Source organism: Callorhinchus milii, unplaced genomic scaffold, assembly GCF_018977255.1.
Source record: "Callorhinchus milii isolate IMCB2004 unplaced genomic scaffold, IMCB_Cmil_1.0 Scaffold1, whole genome shotgun sequence".
In the NCBI taxonomy this organism is placed as follows: domain Eukaryota; kingdom Metazoa; phylum Chordata; class Chondrichthyes; order Chimaeriformes; family Callorhinchidae; genus Callorhinchus; species Callorhinchus milii.
The window spans coordinates 123,515,968-123,529,303 of record NW_024704742.1 but is presented as its reverse complement, the minus strand read 5'-3'; the positions used below and the strand labels follow the sequence as shown (position 1 = coordinate 123,529,303).

At 39.3% G+C, this 13,336-nt stretch overlaps 1 protein-coding gene and 1 long non-coding RNA gene across 2 annotated transcripts in view; one reads left to right on the top strand and one right to left on the bottom strand.

The window, feature by feature from the left end:
• Positions 1-1,429, top strand: part of LOC103177821 — a 27,266-nt gene extending 25,837 nt beyond the window's left edge. Inside the window, exon 2 of the long non-coding RNA XR_006085147.1 lies at positions 1,249-1,429. This is a non-coding gene — a long non-coding RNA (uncharacterized LOC103177821). The remainder of the gene's footprint in view (positions 1-1,248) is intronic.
• Positions 1-13,336, bottom strand: part of slc38a9 (solute carrier family 38 member 9) — a 21,640-nt gene extending 8,304 nt beyond the window's left edge. Inside the window, exons 1-11 of the mRNA XM_007892179.2 lie at positions 13,264-13,336; positions 10,165-10,341; positions 9,146-9,275; positions 7,790-7,911; positions 7,618-7,681; positions 7,372-7,465; positions 6,260-6,430; positions 5,753-5,812; positions 3,816-4,013; positions 2,872-2,979; positions 1,219-1,325 (exon numbers count right to left, since the gene is read on the bottom strand). Of these exons, the coding sequence (XP_007890370.2) occupies positions 1,219-1,325; positions 2,872-2,979; positions 3,816-4,013; positions 5,753-5,812; positions 6,260-6,430; positions 7,372-7,465; positions 7,618-7,681; positions 7,790-7,911; positions 9,146-9,275; positions 10,165-10,241 (1,131 nt within the window). The 5' untranslated portion in view covers positions 10,242-10,341; positions 13,264-13,336. The remainder of the gene's footprint in view (positions 1-1,218; positions 1,326-2,871; positions 2,980-3,815; positions 4,014-5,752; positions 5,813-6,259; positions 6,431-7,371; positions 7,466-7,617; positions 7,682-7,789; positions 7,912-9,145; positions 9,276-10,164; positions 10,342-13,263) is intronic.

Here is a 13,336-nt window from a genome sequence, read left to right as displayed (position 1 = left end):
TATCCAAGACTGTTTCAAAGGGTTGGCTCGGTGTGACATTCCATTGCCAAACATGTCAACTTGGAGCCATATCAGCTCCAAAGAGGCCCCACTTACCTCCCCCAGGAGGATAGTCACTAGTTGTTCATTCGATATCGATATCATTCGATATGGGTTTGAGCCCTCACTAGGTGGATAGTAGGTACCAGGAAATACGTATGAGCTTCCTGGTGGGCAACCAACACAGTTCAGTATGAAATGCGTGAGAGCATTGCCACCATCTTCCTGTCCCCAGCACAGAAACACATCCCTTCCCATCGAGCAATGAAAAGACACTGCTTAGAACACAGAACCATGAAGACTATTCAGAAAGATTTTTGCAAAACGAAGTTCAGTGTAGGAATGTACATGGGAGAGAAGGGAATAGAGTGCATGTTCTGCCACCTTGTGGCAATCTTGTAACATTGCAGCCAAAACCTTGTAAGAAGAGTTTGACATTTCCACATTTGACAATGATAATCCTTGCATTTGGTATAGGCCTGATCACGTCAGAAGTATGTCTCAAAGTACTTCGCAGGATTTACTATGAAGTGCAGTGACTGTGCATTTGTAGGCAAATGAAGGAGCACAATTGTGATCTGAATAACCTGCAGAGTTTCAGGTTTCAAAACCACTTCACACTACTGATCTTGGGTTTGACTTCCCCTTTCTCCTCCACTAAATAAAACTTTGTATGGATTCTTAAGTACCTAAAGTAGTTTTGAAAACCTATCATTGTCAGAGCACTTAACCCAAGATTATGAAACAATTCTCTGGACTCTTGCAATATCAAATACAAGGATTATTCTTATATTTTAATCGGGCAAACAGGACCACTGACTCACGTGGAGTAAAAACACCAGCAGAGACCAGTTGAGTTGAACGCCCTGTTTCTATGCTGTATCACTCTAACTAACAAGTCTTTGGAATTTTCAACTTTACAAAGCTGTTAACCATGTTACAAAAAAAAGGGAAATGGAAAGAAAAAGAGTGGACAACAGAAGGAGTGGTCACCCTAACGCAAAACAGGAGCAATGGATTCCCTGCCCTCTTGGTGGTAAATTATGGAAGGAACTAAAATGTACTTGGTTAGATAAGCTTAAACCCTAGCAGAGCTAAGTAAAATGAAGACCTAATCTCAATACCATTATACCACAAGTCCCCAAGTAGCAGATCATTCTTACCAGCGGTGTAACTTACATTATTCTTCTGATCTTGGTTGTTTTTCAGTAGTGTGATGACTGAGTTGTGGAAGAAGAAAGCCAGAGTGAGCACTCCGGTGAGCTGTGGAAAGGATAACCTGAACTCTGGCAAAAAAAAAAGGAAAGAAAAAACAATTACTGGCAGAGAAAAAGCACGATTGAAAGATCTGCCACGTTCTAATAAAATGGCAGAGGATGCTTGGCCATTCTACTCTGATTCTCAATTTCTTAGTTCCATCACTAGCAGCCACTGAGATTTCATGTACCAGAAGAGTTCTCTGAACTCTGTTCTTCATTTAATGTGCAACTTGTAAATCAATTTTAAAAATTGTAATTATTTCCTCACCTAAATTGGTATTTCCAGTGCAATTAGCTACCGAGTTCACTTACATAATATTCACTTCATTTCATCCTGTAAACTCCTTCCCTCTAGCCCTTGCATGTAAAAGTTCACAAGTAAACAATGACCTTGTGGGCAAAGAGAGCAGGATAACAATGGAAATGTAACCCATTATTACAAGCAAAAAGAAGGCTAAAACACTCCAGAAACGCGAGTACGAAATGTATATCAAGTAAGACATTTAAGAGGAAAAAAAGTTCTAGGATGTTGACTAGCAATTCTTAACATTGGCTGTTGGAATCACCAAATAAAGCTGAACTATTTAGGAGTCCTTTTCACACAAGCAGTTAAAAAACAGCCATTCCACCATGAGTTCACGCCTCAATTCACTGTTGAGTCAGTTTGGTCCATTCTAAATTCCCATTATTTTAATTGAATCCATATTTTTCAATGCAGTTTCATACCCCTCAACTTGCTGCTGAATGTGAGCTTTGCTTATTTTTTTTAGAAAAATTAAAGACCATTTGTTTTAACCATGTCCACATTCATTTTGCTGATAAGTTGAGCAGTTACCTTGTCATTACTTTTAGCTTATTTCTTTAACCTCTAATTATATCCTCTGGGTCACAATTCCTCCACATCACCAATTAAATTGTTTATAAGCAATTCTTGGCATTAGCTCATCGAATTAAGGGGAGATTTCTTCTTCCCTCTCATTCCCCCTCCTATTTTATATGGATACAATTTGTCATCATATCAAGATCTCAAATTGTAGAACTCCAGAGACATTAACAACTAGTTAGTCGATAACTCTGATAATGTTAGCTATTAGGTTAGGTGGAAAATAGAAAGTTTCATCTCAGTCAGATGTAGAATGAACGACCCTCTAGCCAACTTAAAGAATATCAAACCCTGTTGCACTGGACTTTTTCTGCTCCAGAAACTAGCCAGCCTTAGAAACCCGTGTATGCGCAGGATTGGACTTGAGACAATCAGTATTTACAGCTAGTGTACAACTGACCTAGTCTGTGCCATTTCAAACTCAGTGGGATAAACACAATTTTAAATATAGTAGGTTTGAACACATGCATTATATGCTCTGCAGTTTATACAGGACATTTATTTTTGAGTTGTTCTGCGCTACGGATTTTGCATTTTAAGATAAATATAATAGATTCCGTAAAGCTTTGTATCATTGTGTATCCAATTTACATTTTCTGAATGCACTTCGAACACTCTGTAGTTCAGTTTAATCCACACCAAATAAAGCAATTATGTGAAAATACAACATAGAATGGCTGTGAAGCTTACCCGCTACAAAATTGTTCACAGATTCAAACCAGTGGAATTCCAAGTGAAAACCTGACCGCACTGCCTTCAGGGTTACCAGTACAATCAAGTAAATGACTGAAATAGTACCTGTAAAATCAGAATACAATCAATAAACACCATACAAATAAAACCATCACCACTCAAACTTGTCTGCAATGAGACTTCAGTGAAGTATCTCTCAGGCAAAGTTTATGCAACAAAAAAATCCCAAATTAAAGTTATTAGGTTTAGCTAGAGGAGCTAGCATTCCAATAAGTTCAATATCTGAAATGCCTACTCGTAGAATTAGTTTATTACGCAGGAGGCAGCCATTCGGTACATAAGACAGCACTCTCTCAGAGCAAGCTGTCATTCAATCCCACTGCCCCACACTATCTCTATAACCATTCACTCCTATGCTATAATTTCAATTCAAATCGAAAAGGATCAGGGATTTTTTTTCTTGATCAATACGGTCATATGTCTAACAAATGGAGAATTCCATCAGCATGATTCAAATGAGCTTCATTTTAGCTGGTTAAACTCCAGCAATACCCCAATAGCATACGCGAGGGTCACCTAATACTCTCTGGGATTAGGTAAGCAGGGTGCATACCTTCAGGCAGGGCATGGTCATTCCTTTCCAGGTAGGGAAGTTTCCATGTGTATGTGGTGTACATATGTGGAACTCGTCTGGTTTGATACTCTTAAGCATTGATTTAATTAATTCTAACATTTTATTGCCAAGCACATCATGGTGGAGGCAGCTAAGCTCCAAGGAGACCCTACTTACCTCCTCCTAGAAGAATTGATTAAGGATTCATGCTGTGGAGTTCTGATCAGCTAGATCACGTTTTCAATCTATCTGGATTTCACATTACTTTGGTGTTTCTCGCATTGGTTCGCTTGTTTATTTTCTTTTTCTCAGATTAATTTAAGCTCACCTAGGTTGTTGAACCGTGCAAAGAAGGAAGCAGACTTGAAGTTGAGGAGAGACAACAAAGGGACGATCAGATAAAGGGGGACAGTGTTGGTCTTGTTCCACCACTCCTGAAACGTGTGCAGGCTGGTATCATTGCCCGTAAGGAAGGATATGTGAGTGTGGTTCTTCAAGTGAACCCCTGGTGGGTTTGGACAAATAACTGGAACAAAATAAAAATGTCCTTTAACATTTAAATCCAATAAAAATAATAATCCTTGCATTTGATATAGCGCCTTATCCCATCTTGTAGACATCTGAAAGCGTTTCACAGGATATATTGTAAAGTGAATTGACTGTATATTTTATGAGTGAAACCCGGCAGCTAACTACGTACAACAGTATCCCACAAACAATCATGGATTGAGTGACCAATTTATTATTATTTTTTTAAGAAATTATTACCCCCAGAAAAGCGATCCGCCAATCAACTTACAACTGGGTTCCTATTTACTGCTAGGTAAACAGAGGTGTGTGGAGTAAGGATACTTGTCCAATGTTTCGCCCTGCCAGGAATCGAACCCAGGTCTCTCACTTGCGAGGCGAGTGCTCTAACCACTGAGCTACAGGACTCCAATTGTATTAATACACAAAATGAAAACAATAAAACTAAATACACATAAATACAAGCTCAGAAAATACTCCAACCAGCATTTTTATAATGGACAGAAACAATCTACATGCTGTAATTCAGTTAAGCTTTCCTGCCATGAAGTGGTTGATGTGCACCATATGTCAAGGGACTAAGATTGCTTAATAATCCACTGTGGCGTTCCCGCTTAATAAAAACATTATGTCTCCTTATTTGAATTACACATTAAAATTAATAATAATAAACACATGTGATATTGTAATGTTACCATCTCTTTATCTCATTCTTAAAGTACCTCATGTTCTACCAGTCCAGATTCCACTTCACTAATGCTAGAAATTACCTCTTTAAAAAAGGCTGGCAACATGGGGGGAGGGGGGGCTGTTGAGATACAAAACATAAAAACAGTGTCAACAGACAATGTAAACATGTAGTTTTTTTGGGGGGTGGTGAGGGGAGAAAGAAAAACGAAGGCATCACAATTGATCGTGTCCAAAGTTAACACGTCAGAAGATGTCCCGGCAATGGCTAAAAATTATGTCCCTGAATGTGCTTTGAGACATTTTCCCAATGTGAAAGGTACTATGCAAATATGCTTTGTATTGTATGATAATATGGAATTGGAACTGGAAGCTTGGCTGAATTTTCCACTATTTCTCTTCCCCCCACCACCCCCCTCCCTCCATCTGCAGTTTGCTAACTCAAACAAAGAGTCTTTAAAACACTGATCTGTATGATGTAATACTGGACTGAAGTGGAGATTTTATCTGCAAAACAACAGCAAGTTTTTACTTTGCTTTCTCCACCAGTTTAAAAAAAAAGTTCTGGGCAAAATGTCTAATCAACTTTTAGGCCAAACATGTTCAAACCATAGGTATTACAGTACAACTGGGCATTGCAAAAGCTTCACCATCCATTTCTTTTTAAACTGCATTATATATTCTTCAAACTTGCACAACACAGAAAATTAAGAAGCTGGCACTCAACTAGAAATTTTCCACCATGAGACAAAAACAAACAAATGGACACTGTGTTCCATTTCATGGCAGGAGCTCTGCTATTGTTAAACCCTTTACCTCCAGAATCCCTTGCCATAATCTCTCTGCCTTTTCCTCTTCTTTGCCAGTCTTCAGATCGCATTGGAAGACTTTAATCTTTGACTTCCCCTGCTGCCTTCCTTTTCTCCCTGGCTCAGCATCAAACTACGTCACTGTTCAGCACCCAAAGACACTATCTCGCATAAAGAAACAGCAATACAAATGCAAATTTATGTTGCTTTACTCTGTAGGCTATTTTAAAATAAAACATACCTTTCAAACTTCCATTTGTGCTTAAAACATGGTTAATTTCTGTGATATTATGAATGTAATCTGCAAAATAAAAGGAAAAGTCACTTCAGGCAAACCTAAAATGCCAACACAAAGATTAGGAACACCTTCAATTTCTGCCTCACTAATTCAGCCTTCAAAGACATTTTTGAAGCATTGATCTTAAGAGTCACGGCAGATGCAAGTTACTAGAAAGATTTTAAACATTGTGGTTGGCATTTTCATATGCATTTTAAAATTAAATGAAATCCAGTGTTTATTTTGTTAATCTTTACTAATCCTAAAACGTTAGCCACAACAATTGGAAAAACAGTCAAAGATTTTACATTTGATTGTATAGATCAAATGAATTCAGATAAGGATTTGATTATATTCATATTTTGTATCCAAGTGAATGGTAGGATTTGGTAAGTGGAAAATGCTGACATATAGATGGATAAAGCTTTACCGCTTGTAGAAAATGTTGCTTAATTTTGATACTGTACTTACTATACAGAAATTTGCCGGTGTTGAAAAGGAAATTCGACATTAGGACCCAATACACAACCATTGCTCCGATCAGAGAAATCATGGAGAAAAGGAGACTGGACCACTGACCAAATGAGCCAAAATAGTATTTGCAGACATCAATGAATTCCCAGCTAGATGTATCTACAAAATCTTAAGGCAGATAAACAAAAAAATGTACATCAGAAAACTACAGCAGAACAAAGTAAGGGCTCCACAAACAAAGTGTTTTAATAATTCAATTTTAAAGACACAATGACTAAACCAACATTGACAGGAACTGAGATAAAGCAACATATCTCCATGGATTAATAATTGTGGTTTGTAACTACAATATTCACCACAAAGTTTCCTGCCAACTCTTGCTGGGTTAGTATACCAAGAATGACGGAAACTCTGTTTTGGTTAGTTTCAACAATAAATACAAATAATCCGGAAGCATCATAGGGTCAAAAATATATTGTACCAAGGTGCTCCACAATCACTGAATCATATTAAGTTCAGCAGGGAGCAAACACTGTTAAATCTGCAGAGTGTGTCAGTTTCACATTCAAAAGATTCCTCTTTGCCCGAAGGAAAGTTGCAGGCAGGGAGGAAACTATATAGAAATGAAGATATTTTAAAAAAAGCTCATTTTAAATGAGGCTTAAAAATCCTTCCATTCTTGGACAATGCATTTTTATATTCTACTATTTCATACAAAGAAAATTGCAACTGAAAAGCTTGGCCACTTCTGAAATAGTTTTCAGTGGGCAAATTGAAAGCATACATACGATTCCACTATTTTTAACAAAATCTATTTTAGGAACATTCAGTGCTTAAATTCAACCACATTTAACACTAGTTTCTTAATATTGGGTCCTTTGAAATAATTTAAGTACCAAATTACTTTAAGACGCCAAAATACTTATTTCAGAAATATTAGATTAGTTTGAACCCCAGTTTCATAAATACAGCTAAATATCAAACGTGCCAAGCAAAATAGTTCTAATGAAAGCAAGTAATGAAAATCTGCACAAGTTTAGTCCCCACCCCCACTGGAAGCATTCAGTTCTAGTCAGAATATCTAACAATTGCAAAATTAAAGTACATACTTATGGTGTTCCGAGATTTCACCACTCGATAACAACAGTACAGCAACAGGAGGCCCATTAGAATGATTAAGATTATTCCCAAGGTAAATCCTGCCTAGTTTAGGAAAAGAAAAAGAATGTTCAAGAAATGCAAGGTTCCAATGCAACAACTAATAAAAATAGTAAACTCTTAGGACCGCTAATGATTACAAATATAAATGCGGGTTAAACCTACTTAGGTGTTACAATGCAAAAAAAATTAATTACCTGCTTCATTGCCCACGGAATACTTAATATGGATGTCCCCATCATTGTATTCCAAATAGCAAATCTACAAAGGAATAATTTGATTAATGCCCTCGGGTCAGTACAAATATTACAAAGTGGATGCAAAGTGCAATTCCGAAATATATGCAGAAGATTCAAAATGCACACGTACATAGTAACCATGCTGGAATTTGTTCCAACGCCATCGAGACTGCTTTCAAGCTGCATTGCTCTTCCAAGTGGACTGTAAACATAGATTTCCTCGGAAGGTGGAATTACATGTTTGGGTGGCATCTACAGTTTNAAAAAAATACACTTTTAATCTCTGTACTCAAATTTCTATGATACTGCCCTATAAAATAATTTAAGTTCACACCACTTGAATTTTTTAATTAGCTATACATTAAGTATTGTCTGGTTACACCTCACTTCTAGGAATGTTGTAAAGAACACAAAATTTAGAGACATGAAAATGCATTAACACCTGGACAATGAACCCATTCACTGAGCACGAACATGCACATGTCTTAGAAAGTTTTAACCCAGAAAGTTTACTAAACTAACACACTGAAATGATCCAATTTATTTTAAAATAATTTCTTGTCTTCTTTCTCTAACATTTCATGTTAATTGTACCAAACAAGGCATTATTGTATGAACTACAGTATTACTATATGGAAAGATAATACCACAATCTCCACATTCATGTGTCATGTGGATGACACCCAACTCTACTTTGTTGCCTCCACCCTCGACTCGCGTCCCCCGCCTTCCCCAGCCCTGGCAGGCAGGCCTTCAGTCTCTCCGTCCTTCAGCCTTGTCCCCTCCCTTGCCTCCTTCAAGACCCATGTGAAGACCCTCCTCTTTGACCATGCCTTCAGTCAACCTCCCCGCCCTCCAGATCCCAACCACCAGCTCCGGTACGGATCCCTGACTGTCCAGCGCCTTGGAACTATTGTATGATTATCACTGATTATCATTGAGGCTCCATGTCCCTCATTCTCTTTGCTATTGTTGAGCGATCCTTCAACTATTCTGTCCCTCACTTTCTGGAACTCCATCCCTCCAACTCCTTCCTCTTCGTCCTTTCTCTCTCTTCAAACCCCATCTCTTCAACCAACCATCTCACTCTCAACCCTCCCCCACCTGGCTCAGTCATTGCGTCAAGGGCTTTGAGACTTCCTCCTGAGATGAAAGAAGCTTCATAAATGTTAATTAATTTTAGGGAAAGCAAGAATAATCTGCACAGAAGTGGTCAGTCACAGTTTAAGCCCTTGATTATTAAGGGTATGGATTGAATAGATGCGTTAAGGCAGATGCAGGTTGCAATATTCCCTCTCCAGTCTGATAGCCTGTAGACACATGAGAAATGTCTATTTGGTGTACCAGTGGGCTCCCATTACCAACAACAACAACAAATTACATTTGTATCGTACCTTTCACGTCCCAATGAGCTGAACTGAATTACCAATTGAAACATCTACCCTAGCAAAAGGAAACAAAAAAGTTTCAGCAATGGCTTCCCTACCAAGGTCTGGTCTGTGGAGGTCAGCCTGTTGTAGTACTGAATGCGGCTGTTCATTGCTGATGCTTTGGGGGTCACCCTCTCTTGGGGGTCTGTGGCCCCATGGAGATCTCTGGGTGGCACGTGGAAAGGTCTATAAAGAAAATGTAATATTAGAATTCTGTTGGAAGAAATAAGATAACTACCACAACCAATAAGACTCCACACGCCGGATAATAATCCATCAAGATAAAAAACAATAATAAATTGTTCACTTCAATCCACGACTGTTTGTGGGACACTGCTGTGCGCAATTGGCTGCCGCATTTCATCCACAAATATACAGTCAATTCACTTTACAGTCTATTCTGTGAAGCGCTTTGAGACGTTAGGATGGAAAAAGCGCTATATTAAATGCAAGGATTATTATTATTATTTATATTTATTATTATAAGAGTATTCCCCACATATGTGCTCATTTCAGCACAGCGTACTTTGGTTGATGCAATGAATACTAACAATGCTTGGGCAGAAATTTGGTATCCTCCAGTGTTAAAAGATGAATCTGACTTTTTCCAGACCTGACCACTGTTTCCAATTGGCTGCTTGTCCAACAATACTGACAATAGCTTCAATCAATCATTTATCATAAAGGGTTAAAGAGAGGGAAGAAAAGGATTGCAACTTCATCCCTTGAAGCTGGGGATCACCTCCTTGCCCTCAAAACTAGAACAATTCCATTCAAATATATTTATACTATATAATTGTGATCCTTTGATGATTGGTGCAACAAACTCAACAGTTTGAACAAGCTCATTTTGATTTAATGTCACTCATGTCAATGAAGGCAAACTGGAAAAAGTAACATTAAAGATAACTGCAAAAATATAAAACCTAACCAATTGAAGCTGTTGATTTGGTAGTCTTCTATTTATCAGAATGTGAACAATGTTAGATAACCCCTGATCGAGTCAAACGTTCTACAGTGTTTTTCTATATTAAAAATAAATTATTAAGCAACAAACAGTTCCTTAAAATCTTACTTTCTTGAATTGAATCCTAGGTTCTCAGTTTTGTGGTTTTCTTCAGAAGTCAGCAAAGACCGCATGTCATCCTCCATGTTTGATGTTTCTATTAAAAAAATTAGGATTTTTCTTTCTGGCTTCCAATGCTATTCTTTGAGCAGTCTAAATGAAGTCCTGTGTTTCCTTGACAGAAATCTGCATAAAGCACAAAAATGCAATATAGTCAATGAGAATATTTTTAAGCAATAACAAAATACCGAAAAAAAGGGGAAAAAAAAATCCGAAACGCAAACAGCATTTGGATTCTGACCAAAATACTGCAGATTTTGAGAAACTGACCACCTATTGTTCTAAAGTTAGTGTGTGAGATAAGTCTGTTTCCAATCGGGACCATCTTTCAGGCTCACTTTAAAGGTTAATCCCCAACCATATGGGGAATTGGCATTGTGGTATTTTGCAGCATGTGACCATGAGCAACAACCTCCCAGGTTCAATCTATCAGCGCCTTGGAACGTCCTCCTGATGTGAAAGGCACTATACAAATGTAATTTGTTGCTGCTGCTGTTGTAGTAATATGCTCGTATCAGCTATAATGAGCGAGAACTATTATGGGCTCAGAATTTTTTTTGTTAGAAGTCCCAAGTTGTCAATGAGTGCTGGTGGCCTTCTGATACCTCAGACATGTAGCGATTGTTGTATAATAATAATAATATAATTGTTGTATGTACTGTTTAGGATGGTAGACAAATTGATCAGGAGTGGGGGCATTACAGTAGAGTCTAATCCTGGACCAGACCCGTCCTTCAAATATTACTGAGAGTATCTTGTCAAAAATAAGCAGGCGAGTCCTCAAACCCAGCATTGGCACGTTCTATAAATCATTCTAAAGAGCTCATCAGAAAGACTCTGAATTGTACTGTGAACCATCTGAGCCACTATCTGATGTTTTCACAATGCTGCCAGTTTAGTTGTTTATAGAATGTAGCAAAATACGACAACAACTAACTTGCATTTATATAGTATCCTTCATAAAGAGCAACATCTCAGTACAAGACACTGAGCAAGGAGGATTGGGGGGAGGTGGGGGTGACCATAGACATGGTTGAAAAGATAGATGAAGGTGGCTTTTGAAGACCGATAAGAGACGCGGAGAGGTGGATGAGTTGAAGGGCGTTACGGGGAGTGAGTCATAGAGGCTCAACTACCAGTGGCAGGGAGGAGCATGTAGATAGCGTGTAGGGCGAGCATAATAATTTAGCTGTAAAACGTCTGAGGTAGAGAGGTGAGAGCACGAGTCAAGGAAGAACGCAGGTGATGTGGCCAATTATTTTCCTCTGCCACATTCTTGCACTGTACTGAGCAGGATGGTAGACAAATTGTGTTAAAACACATTTGCAATATATCCCGTGAAGCACTTTAAGACATCTCAATGACATGTTAAGACACTGAATCAAATTATTATTAAGTACAATACCCAACTCTCAGCAACGTCTGTTAGACATTTTCAATGATAATACAAATTTACATTTATATAGCGCCTTTCATTTCGACTGGATATCCCAAAGAGCCTGACTTGGCATCCGAACTGATGGGATGAGGAGGGGAAAGGTGACGGAAGGCAAGTCAAACAAGAAGCTCTTGAGACGGGCTTTGATCAAGGATAGGGAGGGTGAGAGTCAGTGAAGAATGACAGCACGATCAAGAATGTCAAAGGCGGCAATGAGATCAAAAACGAACAAGTGCGAGAAAACCCCAGTGACTAATGGGACGTCCTCACGACGTGAAAGGCCCTCTATAAATTTAATTTTGTTGTTGTTGGAGATAATATCATTGGTGACTTTAACAGGAGCTGTCTCCGTATTGTGGGCTGAGGTTTTCTTGCCTTAACAAAAGTAGACAATTTTGGAGTTAAGTAGGGTATAACTACGGCTTCTGATTTTCAGTTTTAACTGATAAAACGCCCTGATACAAAAAACAGGAAATTAGTGTTTATCCGCTAAACCCTGGAAAAACACCAAGGATAGTTTTCTGTGCTAAGTGAGGTTTGCTCTCTCGCTCATTCCCAGGGCCCCGGCTTGACAACTGTGCCTTACTCTCGCTCTCTGCCTCACCTCCTTCGTGTGCGCAGGCATGTCTGGTGAAGTGTGAGAGGAGTGAGACACTGAATGCGCGCAAGGGTACCCCTCTCCCCGTGTGCGCCTGAATTTTCTCTTTACGGTAAGCAAAAAAAACCCGAAACCCCCTGATTTTCGGGCACGTACATAGAACTGTAAAATTGCTGAAAATAAATCCCGAAAAATGAAATTAGCACCGAAAAAACGAAGCCCACAGGTGCATCAAGAAGCTGTTCGCCGAACATTCGCATTACACTAGTCTGCCTTACATCAATATTTTGTTTCCAGTAGCTAATGAGTAACGATATTTCTGGTGTGGCCTTCAATCAAGAAATATTCAATCAAAGATAATAATAATCCTTGCATTTGATACAGCGCTTTATTGCGTCTTCCAGACGTCTGAAAGCGCTTCCCAGAATATACTGTAAAGTGAATTGACTGTATAGTTTGGGGGCAAAACGCGGCGGCACAGCAGAGTCCCACAAACAGTCGCGGATTGAGTGGCCGGATTATTTTTTTATCTATGGGATTATTACCTCCGGAAAAATAATCCTATTTACTTATTGCTGGTTAAACAGAGGCTTGTGGAGGAAAGAAACATATGCCCAACGTTTCTTCCTGCCCAGGAAATCAGTGGGGTGAGGGGGGTGGGGGGTTGGTGCTGTACTCCATTGCTGCTTGATGTGGAAGTGCAATAGTCTGGCCAAGTGATTCCACTTCTCCAATTGATTCACGGATGACCACTCAGAGAGAGAGAGAGGGACTGGAGGAACGACGCCGAGGAACAAGGCACTTGGCTCAGGAAGTGGCAATGTCATAACATCGTTCACATGGGAAAATGTCTGCGGGGCAAGTGTCGCAACCCGGGCACCTGGGTCTCCTCCCCTCCCCCACCAAAAAAAACACACATATCAATGGGGAACAACGAATTAAGGAAACGAAAGGATTTGTTGCAGTGCAGTGCTGCAGTGCAGCGCAGCGCAGGGCAGCGCGAGCGCCTTACCTGGAGCGCGAGCTCCCGGGACCCTAACATTCCATCCGCCTCCACAACAACCAGAGCGCGCGCGCACACACAC